Below are 25035 nucleotides of genomic sequence, written 5' to 3'. Positions count from 1 at the left end.
ATTTTCATTGTCAGCTGTAAAACATTTAGACTTGTTTTTTGTACAAGTACACTTTGAACATGTACATTATCATGAATTAAGAATTGGCTGTTAAACTGAATTTAACTTTTAGCATGGTTGTATGAATTTTACTTGCTATAGGACTAGCAATGAAGTGAATATTATTACAGTTAAATTTGGAATTTAAAACATGTCAGTGTGGCCTTTTATTTAATTCTGCTTGTTTTATCGGTTTTGCTCTAGCTGCCCTCGTTAGACACCCAGACTTCAGACTATTTGCCTGCATGAACCCAGCTACTGATGTGGGTAAAAGAAACTTGCCTCTTGGTCTTAGGAACAGGTAAGATGGTGTTGACGTATCATAAAGAAGAACAATACTAACTGTAACATTTCATCTCTGCAGGTTTACAGAGCTGTATGTAGAAGAGCTGGATAATGAGGGAGACCTGCGGATCTTGGTTTCAGTCTACCTCAAAAGCCTGAATCCTCACAGGAGCGTAATCGATGGAATCATAAGGTAAAAACAAGGTTTATTTAAGAGTAAGAGTGACGTGTGTATTATGCATAGTTTGAGGGAAAAAAAATCGAACTTTATTTATAGGCAAAAGTTTTGCATACAGTGCCCTCTATAATTGCATAATTGACACCCCTGTTAAGATGTTACAAAAGCCTTAAAATAAATTCAACTTTTATGAAACAAGCATATTATCATACTAATTTTTTTTAGAAATGGTTCATCAGACACAGAATCAAGCTCCTCCCATGTGTTTTTAAAATTTTTGTCCCTCATCCATCCATCGTGCGGGAAATTAGAATGTGGCTATCATAGGGACTACTGTTGGTGTTGTTGCCATTTGCTCTTTTGAAAAATGTTGTCTTGACATAGCGTCGCCCGTGTAGTGTGACACGTTCAACGATTGGTCGCCAAGTGTGTGGGATGCTTAACGACTATCACGACGAGGTCTAGCATGTCAGAATTTTTGCTCATCTTGTCGCACAATGTGACATACCTACGTCGTCATCCTCTTGGTTCTGCAGTATTGACCAAAAGTGAGAGGGAGAGAAACGTCAATCACAACACGCTGGCTCCCCCTTTTTTGTGTGCGTTTGCCCTGGTTAGCTTATGGGACGGGTCCAGACAAGTGCAACATGAACATTTTTTACCCCGCTGCCCCTGGAGCTCGGATAATAGTGAAAGGCATTGCACGTATTGTGTGACATTTATTTTCATTTAAAGACACGAGCATCATCAATCGCCCCAACCTCAGTCCCAAAACCGTGATCAATCTTCACCAAATGTGCACTGCTGCACTCATCCCCAAATCATACTCTAAAAATATCAAAAGTCACATTATTTCAGATTTTATGGTTGGGAGCCACCTCTCACCATTGCCAACGTCTTAGGCAATGGTGACGTGAATAGTACAAAAGTACAAAAAATATCGGGACTGTTCAAATAGTTTTTGAGTATGATTTGGTCATAAGTAGGGATGTGCACATACATTTAGTGAGGATCGATCACGGCATTGGGACGGACATATAGCCTACTGTATATGTTTTTATAGAAATCAGGCCAGGCGCTGCCTCCTTGACTGCCGTGCCGTTATGCATCTTTTTTTTCCACCTCCTTCGGAGGAGGAATGAAACCTGACGGTTCGGAATGAACGCACGTACCAAATGCACCGTACTAAAACAATTCAAATTGGGATAAATATTTAAGCAGTATACACAATTATGTACTCAAACAGACAAACACAATATACGCCTAATATGTCAGTTTTTGATAAAATAATATAATAGCTAGAGGTGTGGAGGTTTGCCCTGGAAAGGAGGGGAATGAAGGCTAGCCATAGCAAGACTGAGTATGTGTGTGAATGGGAGGGACCCAAGTGCAAGAGTGAGGTTACAGAGAGAAGAGACCAAGAAGGTGGAGGAGTTTAAGTATTTAGGGTCAACAGTCCAGAGCAATGGAGAGTGTGCAAAATAAGTGAAGAAGCTTATGCAGCCTGGCTGGAAAGGGGGGAGAAAAGTGTCAGGTGTAATGTGTGATAGAAGAGCTTCAGCTAAAATGAAAGGAAAGGTTTATAAAACTGTGGTGAGACCAGCGATGTTGTTTGGTCTGGAGACAGTGAGGAAAAGACAGGAGCAGAGCAGTAGGTGGCAGAGATGAAGATGCCGAGGTTCTCTTTGGAGAGTGACCAGGATGGATAGAATCAGGAATGAGTACATCAGAGGGACATGTTAGAGGCTTTGGAGATAACGTCAGAGAGGCCAGACTGAGATGGTTTGGTCATGTCCAGAGGACAGATAGTGAGTATATTGGAAGAAGGATGCTGAGTTTCCAAATGCCAGGCAGGAGGTCTAGAGGAAGACCAAAGAGGATGTTAATGAATGTAGTTAAAGAGGACATGAAGGTAGTTGGTGTTAGAGCAGAGGATGCAGAGGACAGGGTTAGATAGGGGCAACTGATTCGCTGTGGTGACCCCTGAAGGGAAAAGCCGAAAAGAAAAGAAGAAGCCTATGTAATCTCCAAATTAATTCACAAAATAGCCTATACTACTCCGACGCATGCATGTAAATAAATTAAATTACAGTACTAATTGTACACAATTTTATTTTAAACAGCTACCAAGCAGTAGATGCGAGCAATGTGCTCATGTTTATGCACTTATGTGCTCCATTCTCACAAACACTCCCTGCTCTGCCTCTTTTTTACGTCTTTCTCTTTTTTCTTCTTCTTTTTTTTGTCCCGCCTCTACGACAACCAGTGCAGACGCGGTGCTCTTGGCATCACATGATGCGATCGGGTGGGATCTTGTCGGTTTCAGACTTGTAGTGTGACTAAATGTCCGGTCCACGACACACAGAGATTTTATCGGGTAATCTGACAAGCGTGACTGTCGTGAAAGACAAAAAAGTAATGTAGTCTGAGCTAGGCATTAATCTGATAACAGTAAAACATTGATTTTTACCGCACTTGTAGCTTGTGCTGTGTGAGAAATGAAAACTATTAAATAATAAAAGTCGATTTTAATCTGACCTTTTTAATTTTGCTAAATATAACCATATGTTCATTATATTAATGCACTTCTAAATGTATGTATAGTTTTTACCTGGCAGTAAGACAGGAGGCCACTTCACACCTTGTGGATGGGACAGGTCGAAGACCCCACTATAGCCTGCGCACACTATGTAGGGCGCTAAAGTATGTGGCAGCAAACCCATGCAGTGTACAGCGCTCACTTTATGAGGTAAGAAGCCAGAGAGAACATTCACCAATGCAATTCAAACACTAGTTAATTGTTCACTTTGTGTTGTTGCAGGATGTCTCTGCTTTTACTTACTTTTGTGTTAAGCAGCTCTACCACTACAATGTACTTGGCGATAATAGTCCACTTCATGTTTGCAGGGTTTTTGCCTCAGCTTTCTAACTCAGCTAGACAGGATGTCCCATCCTGTGGTCCAGAAACTGGTTTGTCAGCACATCCTGAAAGGAAACACCAAGTGTCTTAAACAAGTAAGAATTCTGCGAGTTGTTCTGCACCTTTTGTAATAATTTTCATTTTAGTTAATTTTTATTTTCATTTTGTGTTTTTTTATTTTTTATTTAGTTAATTTTAATTAGTTTTCAGGGTGGTTCTGTTAATTTTTATTAGTTTTTGTTATTTATAAAAATGCTTAGTTTTAGTTAGTATTAGTTTTCCTTGAAAAAAAAAGTGTATTACTTGTGCGCAATATTTAATAAACACCATGGTAAAATTAAAAAACCAACACATTTCTTACCTAGCGTTGCAATTCGGCTGAGTTAAATGAAAAAGCAGGCAAGTCGATTGATTGTCGATCTTAAGATAGCCGGTATCCGAAGGCTGCTTTGAGATGACGTCACTTCTGTGACACACTTACAAACATCCTTATTCCGGTTAGTATCGTAATAAATATACTTAAAATCACATTTAAAATTATCCCCAAAGGCATGCATTAAATTAATAATGTTACCAAATACTAAAGCGAAAGGTATTTTTGCTGTAATTATAGTTAGTTTTGTAAACCAAAAATGTAGTTTGTTAGTTTTTTTGTTGTTGTTTTTTTTTAAAGCATTTTCGTTTTTATTCTATTTTGTTAAAGAAATAGTTTTTTTGGAATTTTAACTAAAATAACACGGACTTAAATAGATAATTGTTCATGTTTTTATTATATATTTTTTTTTATACACACTTATTCACTATTTTTATTTCTTTCAGCCCATTCTGACTCCCTTAGGCAAACCATGTGTGGCGGTTGAAGGCTACTGGGTGTCTCAGGGAGACTTAGAGCCAACGCTGGATCCCAGCTACATTCTCACACCCTCAGTCAAACTCAACCTACGGGACCTTGCTAGAGTGGTATCTGCAGGGTAGGCACAGTGCATCTGTAACAGTGCTTCACTTTTTCCAGGAGACAAGCAGCGAAGAAAATCTCATTCAGTGTAATTTCATCAAATTCCTCTCATCTGGCTATGTCCTATAAAAATTCTAGTAAAAAGACACATTTGTTAACTAATAGGCAAAATCCAAATTATTAGGTCTCTATGGTCAATTAATTTCTCATGAAAAATCATTGAATATGTAGGATAGTTTAGACTGTTTTTGTAATCATACTCTGAAAAGCCATATTTAAACAGCGGTATCTGGAAAACTATTTCACCTGTAGCATTCAAAACTCTGTGTTTCAAATGTTTGAAGTTTAAATGAGTGGAGATTTGTCAAAGAGGTTCCTTGTAAACAGCTATTTAAACTTCAAACATCTGGAACAAAACCGAAAAAACAATAATCGGTCGTCTGAGCTTTTTCGATGTATATGGTCATTGAACCATATAGAGTCCACTGCAGAATGTGAGTGCTTGCTTTTCTTTTGTTTCTCCGTGGTAAATACTTTGTTTTGGGTTACAAAACCTTGTTTCTAAAACTGAAAACCACGTATGTTATTGTTAGCTACATAGAGTAGCAGTTGCGGTCCACACGCTGTTTATGTGGAAAAAGGCACAAAAACGTAATAAATGTAAAATAAAAAAAGACATTTTAAAACATGCTTCTCCAGCCGGTAACTTACGAGCGACCGTAGTTTTGAGTAGCTCGCAGACAGATTTTGAATCTGAATTTTTTTGTTGCTGATTGTAAACAACATTCAAAACTGACGCTCGCGAAAGCAGCCAACCAGAAACGTGCGTGAAAACAGCCCACCAATCAGGACCGGGCATTCGCACAGTCGAATTTGCATATGCAGACAAGACACAGGACTCAAACTCTTAACACATCTGCGCAAACAGTCTACCAATCTGGATCAGGCGTTCGCACAGTGAAATTTTTTATATGCTAATGATAGTAGCTTGACTTAGTGGCTTGAGGGAGCAGCCAACCAGGAAGGAGCATGAAATCGGCCCACCAAACAGGAGCGGTTGTTTGCAAAGCAAATTTTCATATGCCACAGATAGTAGCTTGCGTCCTTGTTCTGGCCTTTAATAGGCAATGGTTGAGGTGTTGCGCATGCATATCCAGCATAATTTTGGCTTTTTTTTTTTTTTATATCAACTGTTGATTTGTGTTTGAAGTAAAGGCACCAATTTGGCTATAAAATAAATGTTGTGAAATATGAGTAGCTTGCTGTTTTTTTTCTTCCTTTTCTAAAAGTAGCTCGTGGTGGGGAAAAAAAGGGCTACTTGACTTATTGAGCCATTTTCAACAGTAAGAAGATATTTTGTCTATAATTAATGTGATAACTTAATATAATTTTTCATGAACAATTAATTTCTTTAAAAACTGATTTTGCCACTTGCTGTCGACTAAAGTTGACATCACCTGTGCTGAGGAAACGGGTCACGACGAATCATGGCTCAGTTTGCTGACCAAACCCAGAAAACAGGTTAGCCGTGATTGGTCGTTACCTATTTCTTCAGCACAGGTGATGTCATGTTCAGACGACAGCTAGAGGAAAAATGTATTTCAATGTTTTACCGTATTTTCACAACCATAAGGCGCAATTAAAAGTCTTAAATTTTCTCAAAAGTCGACAGCGCGCCTAATAATGAGGTGCACCTTGTGTGTGCACCGAGTTCCAAAATCAAATGTTGTCGTGCAACTTCGGTAAACGCTCCGCTTAACTGTGTGGGCGGCTGGGAGCAATTCCCGCCACATTTCTTATATACAGGAAAGGCAGACGGACCTGGGTGAGGTTGGACGAGTAGAAATTATAAGAGCACGAAAGACAACTGAAAGAAAACAGCATTCAGCTCAGTAGTGCCGGTGTTGTGCCAAAGTACTTATCCCTGTAAAATAATTGTATCCCCTGCCGCGGTTACAACGCATGATTTTCAATAAATACATGTTATCTTTTATAGTATATATTCTGCCCTCCCTGTGCAGAGTACAGTCCCTCAAAAAGATTCCAAATGATGCTGGTTTTAAGCCGTTTATTACACTCCAATTGAAGTTAACTGTAAAACTAAACACACAAAACAAAGATAATTACACACAGTGTACACTTAAATGCAAACACACTTTGTTTAGCTTGTTTCCCCGAATGTAGCTGGCTCAAGGATAATGCACAATGGAAAGCGCCATTGACTCACTAATGCAAATTAGCGCGCTACTTGTGGCACTTTTATCACTCAAAAACGACTTCATAAAAAATAAATAAATACAAAAACGCTTAACATTACTCTCAGGCATATAATAATAATAATGCATCAGATTTGTATAGCGCTTTTCTTACACTCAAAGACTCTTTGGAATGGATACATTATTCATGCATTCACACATTCACACTGTGGTGGCGGTTAGCTACTTAAGTAGCCACAGCTGCCCTGGGGCGGGCAGGCTGACTGAAGCGGGGCTGCCATTGTGCGCCGACGGCTCTCCGACCACCACCAAACATTCGCACCTTCCATACACCAGAACCAACTTGTATTGGCATAAATTGATCATAACATTTTTCTTCTACTTTAATGTGGTTGGTAACTACATGTGTGTCTGAACGCGCGGAACCACACTACCCTCAACATGAACAGCGTTCCTAATAAAGGCACACACACAAACAAGGGCAGCACAGTATAAGATAAATAAATTAAATCGATTGGGGACATTTTAGATCTATTCTGAATTGCAATAAATTAGAATCTCAATTCTTATGTGAATCGATTTTTTCTTTTCTTTTTCGGGTTGTACATCTCTGGTCGTTGACCGATAGGATACATATCTCGATAGATTACCAACGATACGATACCATAAAGATACTTTAACAGCAACTACAGATACGATGCAATATGATACAAATATAACTCATCATGATGCTGTATAATTCAGCACAATTTGATCTAACAATCACATTCCCATTTTTCTGAAAACGAATGTACAGTATATCTATAATCTGCTGTGATTCGCAGAACCCTTTCAAGAACTGTAACACAACTGTGCAAAAAAAAAAGAGATAAAAGATTGTGTTAATTTTCCTCCCTTCACAACTTTTGAGAAATTATTCCTTACTGATTGGAAACAAATAGCGTTGTGTAATGTTGTGAATGAAATATTATGCATTCTAACATTACAGTACTTCATACTGAGCTAGCAAAAAAAATCGTTTACTTATGTTTCATCCATCACAGAACTTATCCGGTGCTGATCCAGGGGGAAACATCTGTGGGGAAGACAAGTCTAATCCGGTGGCTGGCTACAGCGACTGGTAACCATTGTGTTAGAATCAACAACCACGAGCACACAGACATCCAGGAGTATATAGGATGCTACTCCTCAGATGACAAAGGCAAACTAGTGTTTACAGAGGGTAAGAGCTGTTTTACGATCTTTTCTGTTGATGGAAAGTCTCTCTTTGGACTTACTTAAAGAGATAACTGCTGATATTATTTACTCTTTTTTTCAGACCTACTACTGGTATCTCACTCATTTTCCTAACTTGTTAAAAAGTAACCACAATAACCAATCTTTTCTGTTTTCCGTCTGTGACTACTCGATCAACTTTGTTTCAAACGCTCTCAATAGGGTATCGGATGCAAAATGTGAGGTATTTGCAACTCTGCAGCAAATTAAAACCGCTAACTCATTCACTCCCAGCCGTTTTCACTGGAGCAACCTCCTTCGCTGTTTTACCGGATTTTGACTGATTTTGCAAGGCCCACAGAATATTGTTCTATTGTTATAAAAACATGGAACCTACACCAAAAGAATGATTAGAGTCTCTTCTTTCATCAGGAAAAACTTATATTTGTGTCGGTTTCTGTTTTGCAGCAATTATTATCAGAATATAGCTAAGTTTTCGTCAATATTCACATTCCTGGCGAAAACACTGAGAAAGAGCTTTTTGTAAAAGCATACATTTCAAGCATTACTTTGACTTTAACACTACTTTTGTTTTGCTACTGTGCACACGTGGACTTGCAGGAGATGTTAATTGGAGGCAATTAACTTCAAAGCGTCTGCTCGTTTACGCAATTCGAGAAGAGCTAATTTAGGTGACAGACAGTATTAGCGTTATTGAGAGGGGAGGGGGGTTCTTTTGTTCTTATTTTAACTACCCCTACTTCGCAGAAATTCACCTATCGCAGGGGGGGCGTGGAAACGTATCACCCATGGAAAATGAGGGAACACTTGGATCTTTTGCAGGCATTCTCATCGATGCCATGAGGAAAGGTTACTGGATCATCCTTGATGAATTGAACCTGGCCCCCACTGATGTTCTTGAGGCCCTCAACAGACTGCTAGATGACAACAGGGAGATTTTCGTGGTGGAGACACAGGAAGTCATTAAGGCTCACCCAAGATTCATGCTGTTTGCTACTCAGAACCCCCCTGGTCTCTATGGGGGTAGGAAGGTATTCCCTTCAAGACAATACTCAAAATCATGGACAAAATCATTGTTACCCCTGTGCTTCTGACAGATAATGCAACACTTCTCCCAGAAAATTGTAGTAATGACTTATTCTTTGGTATTCACATCATTTCTTTTGTTTACATTGGCACAATACAAAAAAGCAGACAAAAAATGGAAAAATAATGAATTCTCTCGGTGTGGGATTTTGAATCCACATCAGCACACATACCACATAATAAACACAATTTTGCCAGTCCGTCATTCGCTAGCAGCCGGGCCTTCATTCCGTCATCAGTCGGTCATTATTTCAAGCCAACCAAATCTGTCATAGTCAGTCTGTCACTCTGTCATCGTTATGGTAACTGAGCTTCCGTCACCACTAAATTAAAGTTTGACACTGCTATTTTAGGACCATCAGCCAGTCCGTCGTCATTATTTCAACCACACCTTTGTCATCACTAAATTACAGTTCATCCCCGCGTCGGGAACATACTACCTACTATATCGCACGCATTGGCAGTACAAGCAGATCAGAGAAACAGACACACATTAGTTCAAGTTAAAAAAGTTACCATATTTTCATGACCATAAGGCGCACCATATTAAAAGGCGTAGTTACGTGTGCTATTTCTTTAACACACACATATTACTGGGCGCAGACATGGTAAAACATTTGCTATCTTAAAACCTATGGTAGCATGTTTTCACGCTAACACATGTGCTAGTAAGCATGCTAGCATATGTTTTGCATGGTAGCGTATGTTTTTAAGAAGGCAGTGGGAGCAAAACAGGGTTTGCTTGTACTTTATTGAAGTATTTAACAATGTACTCACATTACTTTTGATCAATCCTCATCCACAAATCCCTCAAAAGTGCTCTTCTTCTATAACCAAAATGAAAAGCTGGGTAAGTTCTCCATCAAACACGGCAGGTTCACTCTCGTGCGATGTTGTGCCAAAGTATATCCTTAATAAATTGTTTACAAGGAACCTTTTCGAAGAATCTCCACTTTTCTGTAGTAAAAAGCTATAAGATCCCGCAGCAGGGGATACAATTTATTACGGTGAGTTTTGGCACAACACCGGCGTGTCTTGAACGTCCACATGCCATATTCTTTCAGTTGAGTCTTTCGCGTTCTCATAATTCCTGCCTATCTTCACCCAGGTCCGCCTTTCCTGTATATAAGCAATGTATCAAGCGCTTACTGAAACCGCACAACAACATTTATCGATTTTGGAACTCGGTGCACACAAAAAGCGCGCCATCGGTTTTTGAGAAAATTTAAGACTTTTAAGTGTGCCTTATGGTCGTGATAATATAGTAAGTAAAAAAAAAAAAAAAGGAGATTGACACACGGAATGGTGTGGAGAAATAAAGTTAATATGGGACAATGTTATTGCGGTCTCATGTGTAAAAAAACCTCAGAACAGAGCACCTTTTGTTGATATTAAGAGAAAAAATGGAGAGTATGTCTCCCTGTTGGCTTGATAATGCTTCAGGATCCCTAGAAACTGTTGGATGAAATGGATGGACTGATTAGGAACTGATTTTTAAAAATGTTTGACTCTCATTTACCGACAGGTACTCTCCAGAGCATTCAGGAACCGCTTTGTGGAGCTGCACTTTGATGAGTTGCCGAGCACAGAGCTGGAGACCATTCTCCATCAGAGGAGCAGTATGCCTCCATCATACTGTACCAAACTAGTCAAAGTCATGACAGATTTACAGGTATGTCTGTTTTTGGGGTGGATTAAAATTTGAATAATAATATAAATGATATTGATAATTATAATAGTAATAGGGGTGTCACGGTTTATGTATTTGTCTCGAACCGTCTCGTTTTGGACGTCACAGTTCGGTGCATACATTCAGACGACGAATATGCAACTTCGTTGCAGTATCCGCACTCCAAAACCAGGTGGCAGTAATGCACTTATCTATTTGCCAACCGACAGTAAAACAAACCATGAAGAAAAAAAACAATTTCCGTCATAGCGATCGATGACAACAAAATGGGCGAGGGTAGGGCACGTTTGTTTACATGTCAGTAACATTTATTCGCGCTACTTCTTGCCTCTACTGTCAAGAGTCGGCACTCACAAGTAGGGATATAACAATATCCAAACATCACGATACGATATTATCACGATATGAAGCTCACACTATGATCATTTTTACAATATTGTGGGGGAGGTTAGCGGCATAAAAAGGTCACAATATTGTAAAAAAAAGAAAAAAAGCTCATACTAAAAAAAAAAGCACAATATTGGGCTTTTGTACATAACAGCAATGCATATAAACAACCTACACTCTAATAACACTTAGTATTGAGGCACACATTGAGTTCCTCCACATATTGACTCTCTTCACAAGCATATTACGTTCCCCCTATGATTAGCTTGGATTTTAAACATAGAAGGGCCAAAACATGCCTTAAGAAAATTAAACTGCACTAAAAATGTGCCACCAGAGAGTGTGCTGCTTTTAATATCGTGACATGATGACGACGATATTGTGTCCGTTTTAATATCGCGATATCACGATATTGCCGTTATCGTTACATCCCTACTCACAAGCGCGCGCACACACACATGCACGCACACACACTCAGAAGAGCGGCTTTTGAAAAACGTCTTAGTTCCGCACGTCTCAGTGATTTATAGACACACACAACTCCATTAATTTTTTTATTGAGGTGCAGCAGTGTTCAGGAGGACGAGCTAGCGCTAATGCTAACCATAGTAGGGCTAAAATCTCTATTTCATTGCTTTTGGATGCATGGATCGATGTGGCGACCGGCATGAGATAGCCGTTTTGAGCGAGAACACCATAACGAGGCTCTAAAGATCCATTCCACTGCTTAAGCTAAGTAGAAGAAAATCTAACAGTAGAAGAAGAGTGTCTTTCGAGTGAAGGCAAAACAAGCTCAAGGGAAACAAACTAAGGTTGCATTTTATTTCCAGACCTATGTAAAATAAACACTTAATGGAAGGTCAGATAAAGACAGCAACACTGCCTCCCCATGGACGGAGGAGGAACAGGCTTTAGAGACACGTGAATATCTGTGTGTGTGTGTGTGTGTGTGTATGTGTCTCGAAACAGCATGATGTTTGTCTCAAAAATAAATGCGCGTGCGCGCCGATCCACAAACGTTCATTCGACAACTCGCAAGCATAAGTCATGGAAAATGCACACACAATCTGGATCTGAAAATTACGTGAAAATCAAGAAAATGTTTGTGGATCTCAATAACACGTGAAAATCACAAAAATAATTGTGCATCTGAAAAAGACGTGAAAATCACGGATGTATTTAGGCTCTTTGTAGGGTTGTAACGATGCATCGAAAATCGATTTAATATCAATGTAAACTGCTTAAAATATGCATCGATGTAAAAAAATAAAAGCATCGCTGCTCAACGCCATGTTAGCTGTTATGCCTTGCGCAGTTTTTCATCCTTTCTGGGGACAGACACGCTTTGCGGATATCTGGTATTTTTTGGCGGGTCTTTGTAGACGCCATTAAAAACTTGGTTAGATATTTGTAAGTAATCAATTTAATGTTTTAAGTAGGGATAGGCGAGTAGCAATACCAGGTATCAATAATAGGACTGATACCGGTACTTCGGACGGATATCGATACTGGTATCAGCCATTTTTCAGTCACGAACTGTCAAAAAGACAGTTTTTGAGTTCATTCAGCCAGTGACTCGGTGAAGGTGACTTTTCCGATTTCCAATTGATAAGTATTATCTTTTTTCCAGCAGTGCTGGCAAGCAACAACAGGTATTTTTTATGAAAGGTCACATTAAGCAAGTTAACGTCACCCAACAACCAAATCCTAGGATCATCAGGTATGTCAAAATCAATGAGCTTTAACACTGTGCACACAATATAAGACCAGTAATCTCTCAAATATGAACATTCCCATAACATATGTAACAGGTCACCTTCTACCACCTTACATCTCTGACACATTGCTGAAATATTCCCATTAATCTTATGGAGCCTCAAAGGGGTAAAATATGTCCTATGGAAAATATTAAATTGCATTAACCTGTGTTTTGTGGAAATTAAAACTGTCTGAGATTGACTTATCAAATTTTGCCATTCTGTATCCTCTTAAAGGCATCCAAAATCCATCTCTCACTTGAGTTTAGACAACAGCTTGTTATAAATAAGCAGATTACAAATCAATATACTATATACAGAGTAAGTTAGTCCTTTGGTAGAGGTTACTGTCATGCTAAACAGATGATCTTCCAAAGGTGATAGATTTTGAATAGAGGGATACAGTGTTGAGTTCTTTCGAATCCAATCCCTAATTTGAAAATATTTGAAAAGTTCGTGAGTTTGCAGTTTGAATTTGTCAGAAAGTTGTCGAAAACCAGAGAAAACATTACTGCAGTACAGGTCTCCCACAGTCTTGATGCCATTAGTCATCCATTTCTTTAGTGTGCCATCCACAATGAGTCGAGGAATGTTAGGGTTAAACCCCAAGGGTGTCTTTCTCATTAGGGAGGTGTCTATGCCAAGCAGTTTATGTGCCTCCAGCCATGCCTCGAACGTACACAATATGATAGGGTTCTTAGTAATGGCGAGGTTTTTCTTTGAGTCCAAAAACAGTACAGTGCCTAAGGGAGTAGTACAACCCAATGCCACCTGCTCAATATCCAGCCATCTAGAATCATTATCCCCAGGGTGCAGCCATATCCACAAAGGACGGAACTGTGAAGCCAAATAATAATATCTAAAGTTCGGTAAGTTGAGGCCTCCCGTGACGTAAGGGGCTTGAAGAGTACTCATTTTGACACGAGGAGTTTTATTGCACCACAAAAAAGAATTGATTACCTTGTTGAGCTAGCTGGAAAAACCTCTGTCAGTGGAATGCAATGAAACAAATACATACATTTAGGCAACACATTCATCTTGACAACCTTCACTCTGCCTTTTAAGGACAAAGGCAAGTCCATCCAGCGCCATGTCTGTTCTTAAATTCACTCCTAAGTATTTAAACCCTTTTGGACACATTTTCAGTGGATGTACAAGTGATCTAACATCAATGTCATGTGTGTTAAAAGGAAGAACTTCACTCTTACTCATATTTATCTTGTAACCGGAAGCATCACTATACTCTTGTAAGCACTGGAGAAGTGGAGGGACTGAATTGGCCAAGTTAGTCACATAAATCAATACATTGTAACAGTATAAAGAAATTTTATGTTCCACAGTGCCTAATTTAACGGCTGCAATATTATTGTTATTATCCCTAATAGCAAGAGCCCCAATGGCTCTATAGCAATTGAAAATAACAAAGGTGAGATGCAACAACCTTTTCTAAAGCCTCTAGAAATTAAGAACGTGTCTGATAGAAAACCATTAGTCAGTATTTGAGACTTTGGAGCATTAAAAAGTGTTTTGATGTATTGCATAATTTACTGCCAAAATTCATTTTTTCAAGAGTCCGAAATAGAAAAAGTAGGTTCAATCCTATCGAAAGCTTTTTCAGCATCCATTGATAATATCAAAGTAGGATCCAACAATCTTTGACTTTCCTCTATAACATGAAACAGTCTGTGAACATTGTCAAAGCCTTGCCTTTTCTTAATAAATCCTGTCTAGTCAGGATTAATTATTTTAGGCAAGACAAATTCCAATCTGGTAGCAATCAATTTAGAGATAATCTTTTAATCTACATTTAATACATTTGGAGGGCGGTAAGAGCCGCACTTTTGCCTGTCTTTGTCAGGTTTAGGCAGCAACGTTATAGTTGCTAATTCAAGTGTAGGTGGCAAAGTTTGACACTCTATGGCTTCCTTAATCATATTTGTCAATGGTGACAGCAATTTATCTGAAAAAGTCTTATAAAACTCAACTGGGAAGCCGTCAGGACCCGGAGCCTTTGTATTTTGCAGTTTTTTCAACGGGAAGAGCACCTCCCCCTCATATCCATGTCCAGCCCTTCACTATCCTGAATACAAATTTGAGGGAGAGGGATAGTCTCCAGAAACTGATTCACAGCATCTTTAATGTTATGATCAGACTTCTTTTGTACCATTCAGTACTTTGCCTTCATCCGTGACAATAGTGGTAATGACTGTCGGCATCTTCATTCTTAATCTGCCAAGCAAGAAGTTTGCCCATCTTGTTGCCATATTCATAATAATGATATTTGGTCCTAGCTAGAGCAGCCTCAGCCTTATTGGTACACAAGTTGTTATACTGAATCCGTTTTGACGACAAAGTATTAAAAGTATTCACACTTGCAGTCTGAGAGTGCTGTCGTTCCAATAGTTTAATCTCGTCACCCAATTTAATAATTTCCCCCCTTTTTTTCTCATTTTATATGCACTGAATGACATAATACTGCCTCTCATAAATGCCTTAAGCGCTTCCCAAACAGTCGCGTGAGTAGCTGAATTCAGATTAGTCTCAAGATATTCATCAATCTGTGCGTTCATAAAAGACACAAACTCTAGATCGTTCTACATAAGTCTTAAATCTCCATCTAAATTATACAGGTTGGGAAAACTCAGTTTTCCATGTCAATTTAAGTGGATTATGATCAGAGAGTGCAGGAGGTAAATAACAACAACATAGTATCTTGGAAATCATATTTTGTGGAGTCAAAAACACATCAATCAGACTATAACTAGCATGGACATTTGAGTAGAAGGAAAATTCCTTTCCATTAGGATTAAGGGCACGCCAAGTGTCACAAAGCCCCAACTCATTCATGCCCTTGTTCAGTACAGAGGCTGCTTTAGATGGTGTAAGTGTTTTCGGATGTGACCGGTCCATCTTCGGCGATAACACCAAGTTAAAGTCCCCACCTACCAAATAGTGACCCTCAATCGTGGCAAGTTTCTAGAATAGATTATTGAAAAAAACAGGATCGTCATTATTAGGACCATAAATATTTACTAGCATAACCCTGTTAGTGTTTAAAACGCAATCTATGAGCAAAAACCTCCCTTGCTTATCTTTTTCAACCGAGTTCAATTTAAACATGATGTTTTTGTTAACAAGCACAGCAGCACCCCTCACACTTGAAGTATAGGAAGAAAAAAATACATGGCCAATCCAGTCCTCTTAAGTTTCTTATGCTCCATATCAGTAAGAGTCTCTTGAATAAATGCGATCCCTGTGGATAACTTTTTCAAGTTATTATTTTCTTCCTCTTGACCGGAGAATAAATCCCTCTAACATTCCAAGAAACAAAATTTAATTCGTTAGCCATTTAAAGAAAAGAAAAACTGTTATGTTAGAATCGATCCAGTCAAAAACAGAAGCAAAGCACAACAGGTACCCACTATAATGTGATGTAACCAGCAGGTTTGTCCCAGATAGTGTCATAGATTTGTAAGAAAAAAGAGAGGTAGAAGTGGTAACCATTTAAAAAAAAACAAAAAGCCCAAAAATAAAATAAAAAACCTAAACATAAATAAAAAACTAATGAAAAAAATTAAAACGTCAAATGGGCTACTCTTTCTTAGAGTAGGTTTACCTCAACAGTTACATACATTATCTATAATATAATAACCTCAAGAACCATAGGGGAAAAAAGCTCTAAACCATAAGTGTCAAACTCCGGTCCTCGAGGGCCGCAGTCCTGCAGGTTTTGGAGGTTTCCCCCTTCCAACACTAGCTGATTCCAATCAACAGGATCATCGTTATCAGGCTTATGCAGAGGTTGCTGATGAGCTGATCATATATCAGCTGTGTTGGAGAAGGGAAACATCCAGAACCTGCAGTTTGACACCTATGCTCTAAACCAATCAACACAATACTTGTGTGCTTCTTTCTTCTTTGGATGTTAGCTATGTAGAACAAAAAAGTGAAATCCAAAATTTTAGCCACCAAGTAAAAAGGTTATTAAATCAAATTTGTGGTACAACACCAAATAAAAGGTAGGTTATTTGCTTCTCCTCGTCTATTAACCTTTACACACTCAGCCTAACATCATAGTGTTAACATTATAAACCAGATAACTAACACATATACACATACATGCACGCAAACACACGCACACACGTACTCAACGAGGAGGGGGATAAAAAAAGGACAAACGGGATGTTGATCACAAAAAACAACTAGAACAAAGCTGTCAGGAATACAATGTATTACCATTCAAATGCAAAAACTTTAATTACTCTCCCGTTTAAACGTTTACTAGGCTCATGCATGAAAGTGGAACATTTAATCGTCCTGAATGTTCAGATAGTCATGAACTTCGGCCCGAGAGTGGAACCACAAGATTCTGGTTGACACGTAGTTTAGCAGGATGAAACAAACTATAATCTGTGATACCTTTCTCCCGCAGGCGTTTTTTCACAGCCTGGAAGGCATCTCAACTTTTCCTTGTCTCGAGGCTGAAGTCAGGATGAATGTAGATTCTCCTATTCTCCCAAAACACCTCCTTCATCTTCCTGACTTGCTAGATCACCTTCTCCTGCTTTAAGTTGAGAACCTTCGCTATCAGGGGTCTGTTCTTCTTATCGACGGGCTTTCCAAGCCCTGTGACATCGCTCCACAACGATGGGGGGGTTGAAAGCAATGGGACTTAAAATATCCGGAATGACACGCACAGCCTTCAGCTTTCTCCGGTATGTTGTGAATAATGATGTTGTTTCTCCTGCTCCTATTTTCGAGATCAGTCATTTTGTCTCTTGTAAGACGCAATTCTTTTTCGGATTTCTCCAGCCGTTTGAGCACGATCACCAAGTTGTCCTCATTCGCCGACACTCGCCCCTCCATTGGTTCAACTTGGTCCGAGAAGTTGTCAGCGAAGTCTCAATCTTTGTCAGCGCGGATTGAATGCTACTTGTTTTAGTTTCAATCTGTTTCGATAAGTCCTCTTTGCAGTTAAGGATCGCTACCAGCACCGACTCCAACGTTAGAGGTCCTTCATTTCCAGCCGCCATTGTTGTCAAGCTCGAAGTGTTGTTGACAATATCTTTCGATGAACAATTCTTCTTGACTCTGAGATTGTAATGAGCCATAAAAAGGAAAATAAAACAATTTAGCTTCCCTCGGGTTTGAAGCCAATATAAGCAAAATTTAGTTGTAACTGTGAGGAAAACCACAGGAGCTCACGTCGACATGACCTTCCCTGGTAAAAGCGTCCCGGAACTCGCTGTTGGTACTTTTTGACGTTATTAGGAGTGGATTCACCCCTGCACTGCCTCTGCGGACTAAACGCACACCCAGTGACAAAAGTAGCCTTTATCATTAAACATTCTGTCCAAATGAATTCAAAGCAATCCATTATCTTTCACATTTGCAATGCCATAGTAACCTTGCTCTCGCAAGATGTATTTGTGAGTTCACAAATTCCCGAGAATCCATCTTGTACCGCTCCCATTGATTTCCACCGATACGAACCACTGGTGGTTCAGATCAATCACAGAGCGACATTGTATTTGAGGGCGGGATATGCAGCTATGACGAAAACAAGACGCGCCGAAGCCGTGGGAAGAAATAAACCAAACATGGCGACACCGGTAGACAAATGCGTAGACGCTGCAATTAATTCTGTTCTCGCTGAATTAGTCTCTTCTATCCACATATCAACATTGCAAAACCGACAACATAAACTCAACGCCATTTTATCAGCGTGTCACAACAGTCGCATCCCGGTGATGAAATTTTCATCTTTTGCCGTGATTGGTCGAAACAAAAGTTATGTAGACGTGCGGGGCGCCCCTTCCGTGCGCATAAAGCAGACTTGGTCGACTGAGACCAAGTTTTTGGGATAGTATTTGATAATTTTTGGATCAGAATTGACAAGCCAGATGTTTCATTTATCATTATGAACACATTTCATACATTACCGCGATCATAAAGTTATTGAATCCGCTAAGCTTACTAATTAGCTAAATTTAGGTGGCTACAGAAATTACACACATCCTTCGTTTGAGATAGACATACAGGTTGTGTACAAAGATAAACAGGAGTTATTTGATGTCAGTCAAGTACATAGAGTCCATCCGTGTATGTCCCGAATTATGCAATTATTACTGAAATTATATTGAAAGGATGTACAAAATGGTTTAAGTATTGTATTGTTTCATGTTATTGAAATAAGCATATAAGCTTCTCCAGATAAAATGGATCATTGAAAGTCCACAATATTGTTGTATTTGTCTTCTGTGTAATACTTGCAGCTATTGTTGAAGTTATGGTTAAAGTTGTTTACTGGATCAATGTCATTTTCCAAGTCATGTGAACGGTGTTCAGTGTATTGAAAGGTATTTAGTTCCAGTTCATTATGTTCCACCAGTCTTTGTGTTAAATAACTAATCAAGGAATGTGATTTGTTTATTGTCATCTGGAGTGTAAGTCATTTGGAGTTACCTTGTTGGAGTCCTCACATGATTTGTTAACAATGAGTGCTTTCGGTGTGCTGGCGCGGGGGTGAATAATCAGTTTATCTTGTTGCAGGCAAGCAATGTCTCCTCTCTCTCTAACTGCTCTCAACTCAGGCATCATTCAGTTCCCTCCTCTTCCTTCTGACGGTCTCGGTATAATCCTCATTGATGTAAATCCTCGATCCTTTGAGAAGCTTGACTTGTAGTATCTTTGCTCGATCTTTAAACCTCAGTAGCTTTACAACTACAGGCCTTGGTCTTTCCCCTTCAAATTTTCCGGTGCGGTGAGCTCTTTCTATTTCCACTTCTTGTTGAGGTTCATCAGTTAAAACCTTCTTTATTCTTTCCTCTATTCCAGCCCAAGTTTCGCCGAGTGTCTCAGGGATCCCGTCAAACACCAAGTTGTTCCTTCTAGATTCCATTTTGTCTGTGATAACCAGCAGACTGTCACAGACTTTGAAAACATAATTTTGTAATGATTTGCAGTACTCATCTTGTCAGCTCACGTTCACTCTCTTGCCCGTGCCGTGCCGGCTTGTAGCTTGCTCGCTCCGGCTTGCTAGCTCTGTGGCACCGTTTCCGGTCCCCTCGCGCTCCATGTCACTCTTGTGCGGGTCAACTTCTCTCTCCCCTGCCTGTTCTCGTGCTGCTTCTGGTTGTTATCCAGCATCCAAGATCAAGATCAGAACTTGCTGGCAGTCGTCAGTAGAAAACCCAGACGAAGTTCCACGATGTGGCAGCGACACGTGAGTGTGGCAGCTTTTGAGTAACAGCTTGAGTAACAGCTATTTTAAGCCTTCTTTCGTTATTTTTGTTAACACAACCCATCCATGTTCTAAACTAATTTATCCCCAGCCATTTTCACTGAAGCATCCCTCTTCGCTTCCGACTGTTTTACTGGATTTTGGCAGATTTTTGCAAGGCCCACATAATTTTATGTTCTATTTCTTTATATATTAGTCTCTCCTTTCATCAGGAAATAAAAGTATATTTGTATCTGTTTCCGTTTTTCAGCAATTGACATTATTCACAAACCTGTTGAAAACACTGGGAAAAGGAGCTTGTTGCAACATGGCCCTGGCTGATCTCTTATACTCTGCTGCCACCTGCTGGCCGTTTTTTTGTAATAACTAGCACTGTTTTAAGCGACCTCTTCAGGTCAGAAGCTGCATCAAAGACTTCTGTATGCTATAGCGTAAAAAAACATCAAAAACGTATAAATACGTTTTGGGGAGTGAAGGACAAAGTATTAACAAACGGCCGAAGCTTTTCCGGTGAACCGACGATCGGTAACAGCCAGGAGTCGACAGTGTCCAGGATACGCCACAACGGAGTACATCCATGCGTTCAGGAACGAGAAGGGGACGAAGCTTGTTCCAGCGCTCGTTTTCGCTTCACCAGCTGGCCGCCGTCAACATCAGTATGAGTTGTTAACGTTTTTATATCCCGCCCCCGTAAAAAGAGGTTGCCGGTTGCCTTAAGGAATAATGACTACCGCCGCCGACGCATGCGCTGAAGGTCCGTAATAGTCGGTGCGGTGTGTATTTACGTAATTTTTCTATGCGACGTGCCGACGTCTAAGCCGACGCCACGGGGTAGGTATCGGTCACATTTGGCCGACGTCGGATTGGTGTATCTAGGCCTTTAGAATTTCTGTTTGTTTGAAAATGGAGTTTGTTGATGAATGAACATGCCATGTCCTCTTGGAAAACTGCAATATTGGACAATAGTATAGCCCCTGAAAAGTGGATGTGTCGATGTTATTTAGAAAACATATATCCTGACCACTTGTTCCATTCATGCTCTCTGTCCGCAGTCATTGCGCAGAGGCTCTTCTTTGTTTGCAGGCAAACATGGGTTCATTACCCTCAGGGATCTTTTCCGCTGGGCAGATCGCTACAGACTGGAAGAGCAGACTGAAGTCTCTCATGACTGGCTTCAGCATTTGGCTGATGACGGTAAGGCTTGTCGAAATGTCTTTGTAGTCTTCATCTGTTGCCTATGTTTCCACTTCTTTTCTCTTGTTCAGGGTATATGTTGCTGGCAGGGCGTGTTAGAAAGCCTGAGGAGGAGGCCACAGTCCTGTCTATCCTGGAGAAGCATTTTAAAAGAATCGTGGACCCAGAAAACTTGTTCTCTCAGAAACAAGTCAACAGCCAGTTTAGTGAGTAATTCCAATAAAGGCACAAAAGGTTAGCAATATTTGGCTTTCAGGTGAAATTTATGGAAAATGTAAAAAGCTGATGCTACAGTGATTTATCATGAAAGTAGGACATTTAAGAAGAAGGATGCACTGGTGTTTTCCTCATCTCAAACAATTCATTGAAACAAAAGTTAACAACAATAGTAGGTACACCACAAAAATTGCAAGGTCTCAATAACTCGTCATGTGCCCTTAAACATCAATCACAGCTTGACAACGACATCTCATGCTGTTCACAAGTTGACTTCTTGTCTGCTGAGACATGGCATCCCACTCTTCTTGAAGGGCAGCCCTCAGATCACTGAGGTTCGGGGGTGCAGAGTTTCCAGCCTCTACAGGTTTTCAATAGGATTCAGGTTTGGAGAAAGTGCAGGCCATTCCATTTGAGGTACACCAGTCTCCACACCGGGTGGGGCATTGTTTTTTGTGAATTTTGCCGTTAAGATCCTGGTTATAGAACAGGAACTTGTGCAAAAAGTACTGAAACATTTCACAGTTGGACATGTGCATTCAAAAGCTTAGAGAAGGTCACATTAAGGTCACTTGTAAAGGTTTGAATGCATTTTAGGCTCGTCCTGAAATTTCACCTGAAAGACAAATATCCCTAACTTTTTGTGAGTTGTGTATATTAACAATAATGGCCAAAACTACTTCCTTGCTTATATATCTATGCATGTTGAAAGCAATAATCCTGCTGCATGCAGGCTACATTCTTAGTCACATATCCATCCTCTGATTGACAGATCCCATTGTTGGAGTTCCAGAGGATTTTCACCATGTGGTATGGACACGCAGCATGAGGAGGCTAGCTGTGCTAGTTGGAAGAGCACTGCGATTTGGCGAGTCTGTGCTGCTCGTTGGGGACACTGGGTAAGGTATCACAATCTGCAAGATAAATCCTCCTGGACCTTTTGTGTTTTTACAAATATTCAGACTAGGGTATGCATCTCTCCAACAAAAGACGATTCAGTACCTATTTCAGTACATGGGGTGCAATACGATTCAATGACAGTTATTTGTGAGATTACGATTCTGTTTAATATGGTATGGCTTGGTTCGAGAGGGTATGATGAAATAAGTTTCGTATTGTCATTTTACATACGTTTGAATCAGATCAGCCAACTGTTACGGATTGTCCGTATTTTGCTACGGAAATTTACGAACACTGCCCCGTTCCCCCTGTAACACGAATATTATGGAAATTTTAAAAAGCTGTTAGCGCCGGTCACGTAATACGTCACTGCTCTTTAAATTCCCAAGGCTGGGGTCCTCTGAACTGTCTGTCAATGCGCTACCGACAAGCAGCATTGACAGTTTGTTCATATGTAATCCGTGCGTGCTGTCGAGTCGCGCCGGGAATAAGTAGAAGCCAACGTGGAAGGGAAGGCAAAGACGTTGGACATTACACTACTTTACAAGGTACACAACAACGGTATGCATTTGTTAACGAGATGGACTAGGGCTGCTCGATTATGGGGAAAAATAATAATCACGATTATTTTGGCACTAATTGAAATCACGATTATTCAAACGATTATTTATTTTTTGGTACAAAAAAAAGAAAATGTTTAAACGTAAAAAAATAGACAAATAAAATTATTTGAAACACTATAATCATGCAAGTTCCTTTCGGATGAAACAAAATTTATTAAATTAGTTATTTTAAAATAAAATAAGGTGAAAATTTATAAATGTAAACAACAACAAAATTAATATTGATAAGTCTTTTTATTTTTTTATTTTTTACGATTATGCTGATTTCAAAAGACAGAGCCAAGATTCAAAACTTTGGGTCACTGGACGACCCGCTCTACCAACTGAGCCACAGCCGCACACTCACACAGCCATTTACAAGCCCCAATTCTACTTAATTTGGGAAGTTGTGTAAATGGGACAATGCTTTAAATATTATTTTCAACCTATACTCAACTGAATACACCACAAAGACAAGATATTTAATGTTTAAGCTTTTGAGCTTTTTTTTCTTTTCCATATATTCTCTCATTTTGAATTTTATACCAGCAACACCTTCCAAAAAGCTGGTACAGGGAAAATTGAGGAATGCTCAATAAAACACCTGTTTTGAACATTTAACAGGTGAACAGGTTAGTTGGAAACAGGCCAGTGTCATTACTGGGTATAAAGGGGCCATCCCCGAAAGGCTAACTTCAAAGGTGATGTAACACAGTAGTAAACCCCCCTGTCCCTGCTTTTTGGAATGTGTTGCAGGCATCATATTCAAAATGAGTGATTATTGCACCCCCCCCCCCCCCCCAAAAAAAGTTCATGAGTATGAGTATTAAATATATTGTTTGCAGCGGTCACTGCACAGGCACTAATTAGATCCAGAATATAGGTACCTAAGTTCCATGACTGCTGTGGCCTGCTGAAATATGACATGACTACCAAACAAACCTACACACCAATGTGTAAATGGTTATCAATCATGTTTAGCTATTTTTTTAATCAGTAATATGTTGGGCTTCCTAGTAGCACCTATCACTTAACTTTTTTACTTTATTGGGAGCCATTCTGAGGAACAAATTGCAACAAAAAATAAAGATATGATACAGTACCCATACATGAAATACTTATACGTCATGCCTGGAGCAAACAATGTTGACACTTTCCGTGCGAATGCTGTGACTTTTTGCAAACTGAAGCATAATTCCTGAAGCGAATTTTGATGAAAAATCTTGTTCCTAAACTGATATGTTTCCTGTATTGGGGCCATTCGTGAGCTGAGGTTTCACTGTGTTTTTACAAGTCATGCTAATTTCTCCTTCTATCTCCACCGCTCCTGCCCCACAACTTTCTCAGGTGTGGAAAGACAACAATCTGCCAGCTGTATGCTGCTGTGACTCGGAAGAAGCTTTTCTATGTCAACTGCCACCTACACATGGAAACATCTGACTTTCTGGGAGGGTTGCGACCTGTCAGACATTCCCCTCAGGTACTCATGCAGTTTTTTACGCTTTTAGAAACTACTTTTTCTTCACCCTGTAGGTTATTCGGCTTGCTGTTGTATTTTCAAACCAAACAAATCCCACATATTGAATTATTGTACAGTAATGCAAATTGTAGGTTTGAGGTATATTCTATTGCATCGATTTTTTGTGCATTTTGGAACTCAAATTTGTTCTTCCTATTTAAATGTGGTGTAATTCCACTGTCGACCACTAGATAATAGCACACTAGTTTGACTGTAATTTCAATTGGAAAATCAACTTGCAAAAGGTTCCCTTTATTGCTGATAAATGGACTGAAGTGTGGAGCATAAGTTTGTACCAATTTTTTTTTCTTTTTATTACTTAATTTTATTTTAACCAAAAATTGCTTTTGTAGTGTAGAAAATGTTCATTGAATTCAGAACATTTATAGATAAATTTTGAAGGAACCTTGTGGAGCTTTTTTGCTTGCGACTGCCACCTTTGGCCTAAAGTGTAACTGCAGCCTCTGTGTTAAAGTGATACTTGACTCATTGAGCAACTTTCAGCAGTAAAAAGTTAACATTTTGTCTAGAATTAATTTGATAATGTCATTATTTTTCATGTACAAAAAATATTTAAAAACACATTTTTCCACTTCCACTGAAGATGACATC

General features: G+C 39.5%; 1 protein-coding gene across 1 annotated transcript in view; it reads left to right on the top strand.

Moving 5' to 3' along the window:
- Nucleotides 1-24384, top strand: part of LOC147155023 (midasin-like) — a gene marked incomplete at its 3' end in the record, with an annotated part of 38014 nt that extends 13630 nt beyond the window's left edge. The window contains exons 12-23 of the mRNA XM_086066726.1: nt 244-340; nt 404-517; nt 3107-3251; nt 3410-3517; nt 4242-4393; nt 7637-7815; nt 8652-8860; nt 10441-10587; nt 21045-21186; nt 21258-21392; nt 22175-22301; nt 24252-24384. Of these exons, the coding sequence (XP_085922852.1) occupies nt 244-340; nt 404-517; nt 3107-3251; nt 3410-3517; nt 4242-4393; nt 7637-7815; nt 8652-8860; nt 10441-10587; nt 21045-21186; nt 21258-21392; nt 22175-22301; nt 24252-24384 (1688 nt within the window). The remainder of the gene's footprint in view (nt 1-243; nt 341-403; nt 518-3106; nt 3252-3409; nt 3518-4241; nt 4394-7636; nt 7816-8651; nt 8861-10440; nt 10588-21044; nt 21187-21257; nt 21393-22174; nt 22302-24251) is intronic.
- Nucleotides 24385-25035: the final 651 nt, after the last annotated feature.

The sequence above is a fragment of the Leptonotus elevatus genome, unplaced genomic scaffold (assembly GCF_054856555.1).
Source record: "Leptonotus elevatus isolate MCC_2025b unplaced genomic scaffold, RoL_Lele_1.0 HiC_scaffold_188, whole genome shotgun sequence".
Lineage (NCBI taxonomy): Eukaryota > Metazoa > Chordata > Actinopteri > Syngnathiformes > Syngnathidae > Leptonotus > Leptonotus elevatus.
The sequence above is the reverse complement of the archived record's forward strand: the minus strand, read 5'-3'. Positions and strand labels throughout refer to the sequence as shown.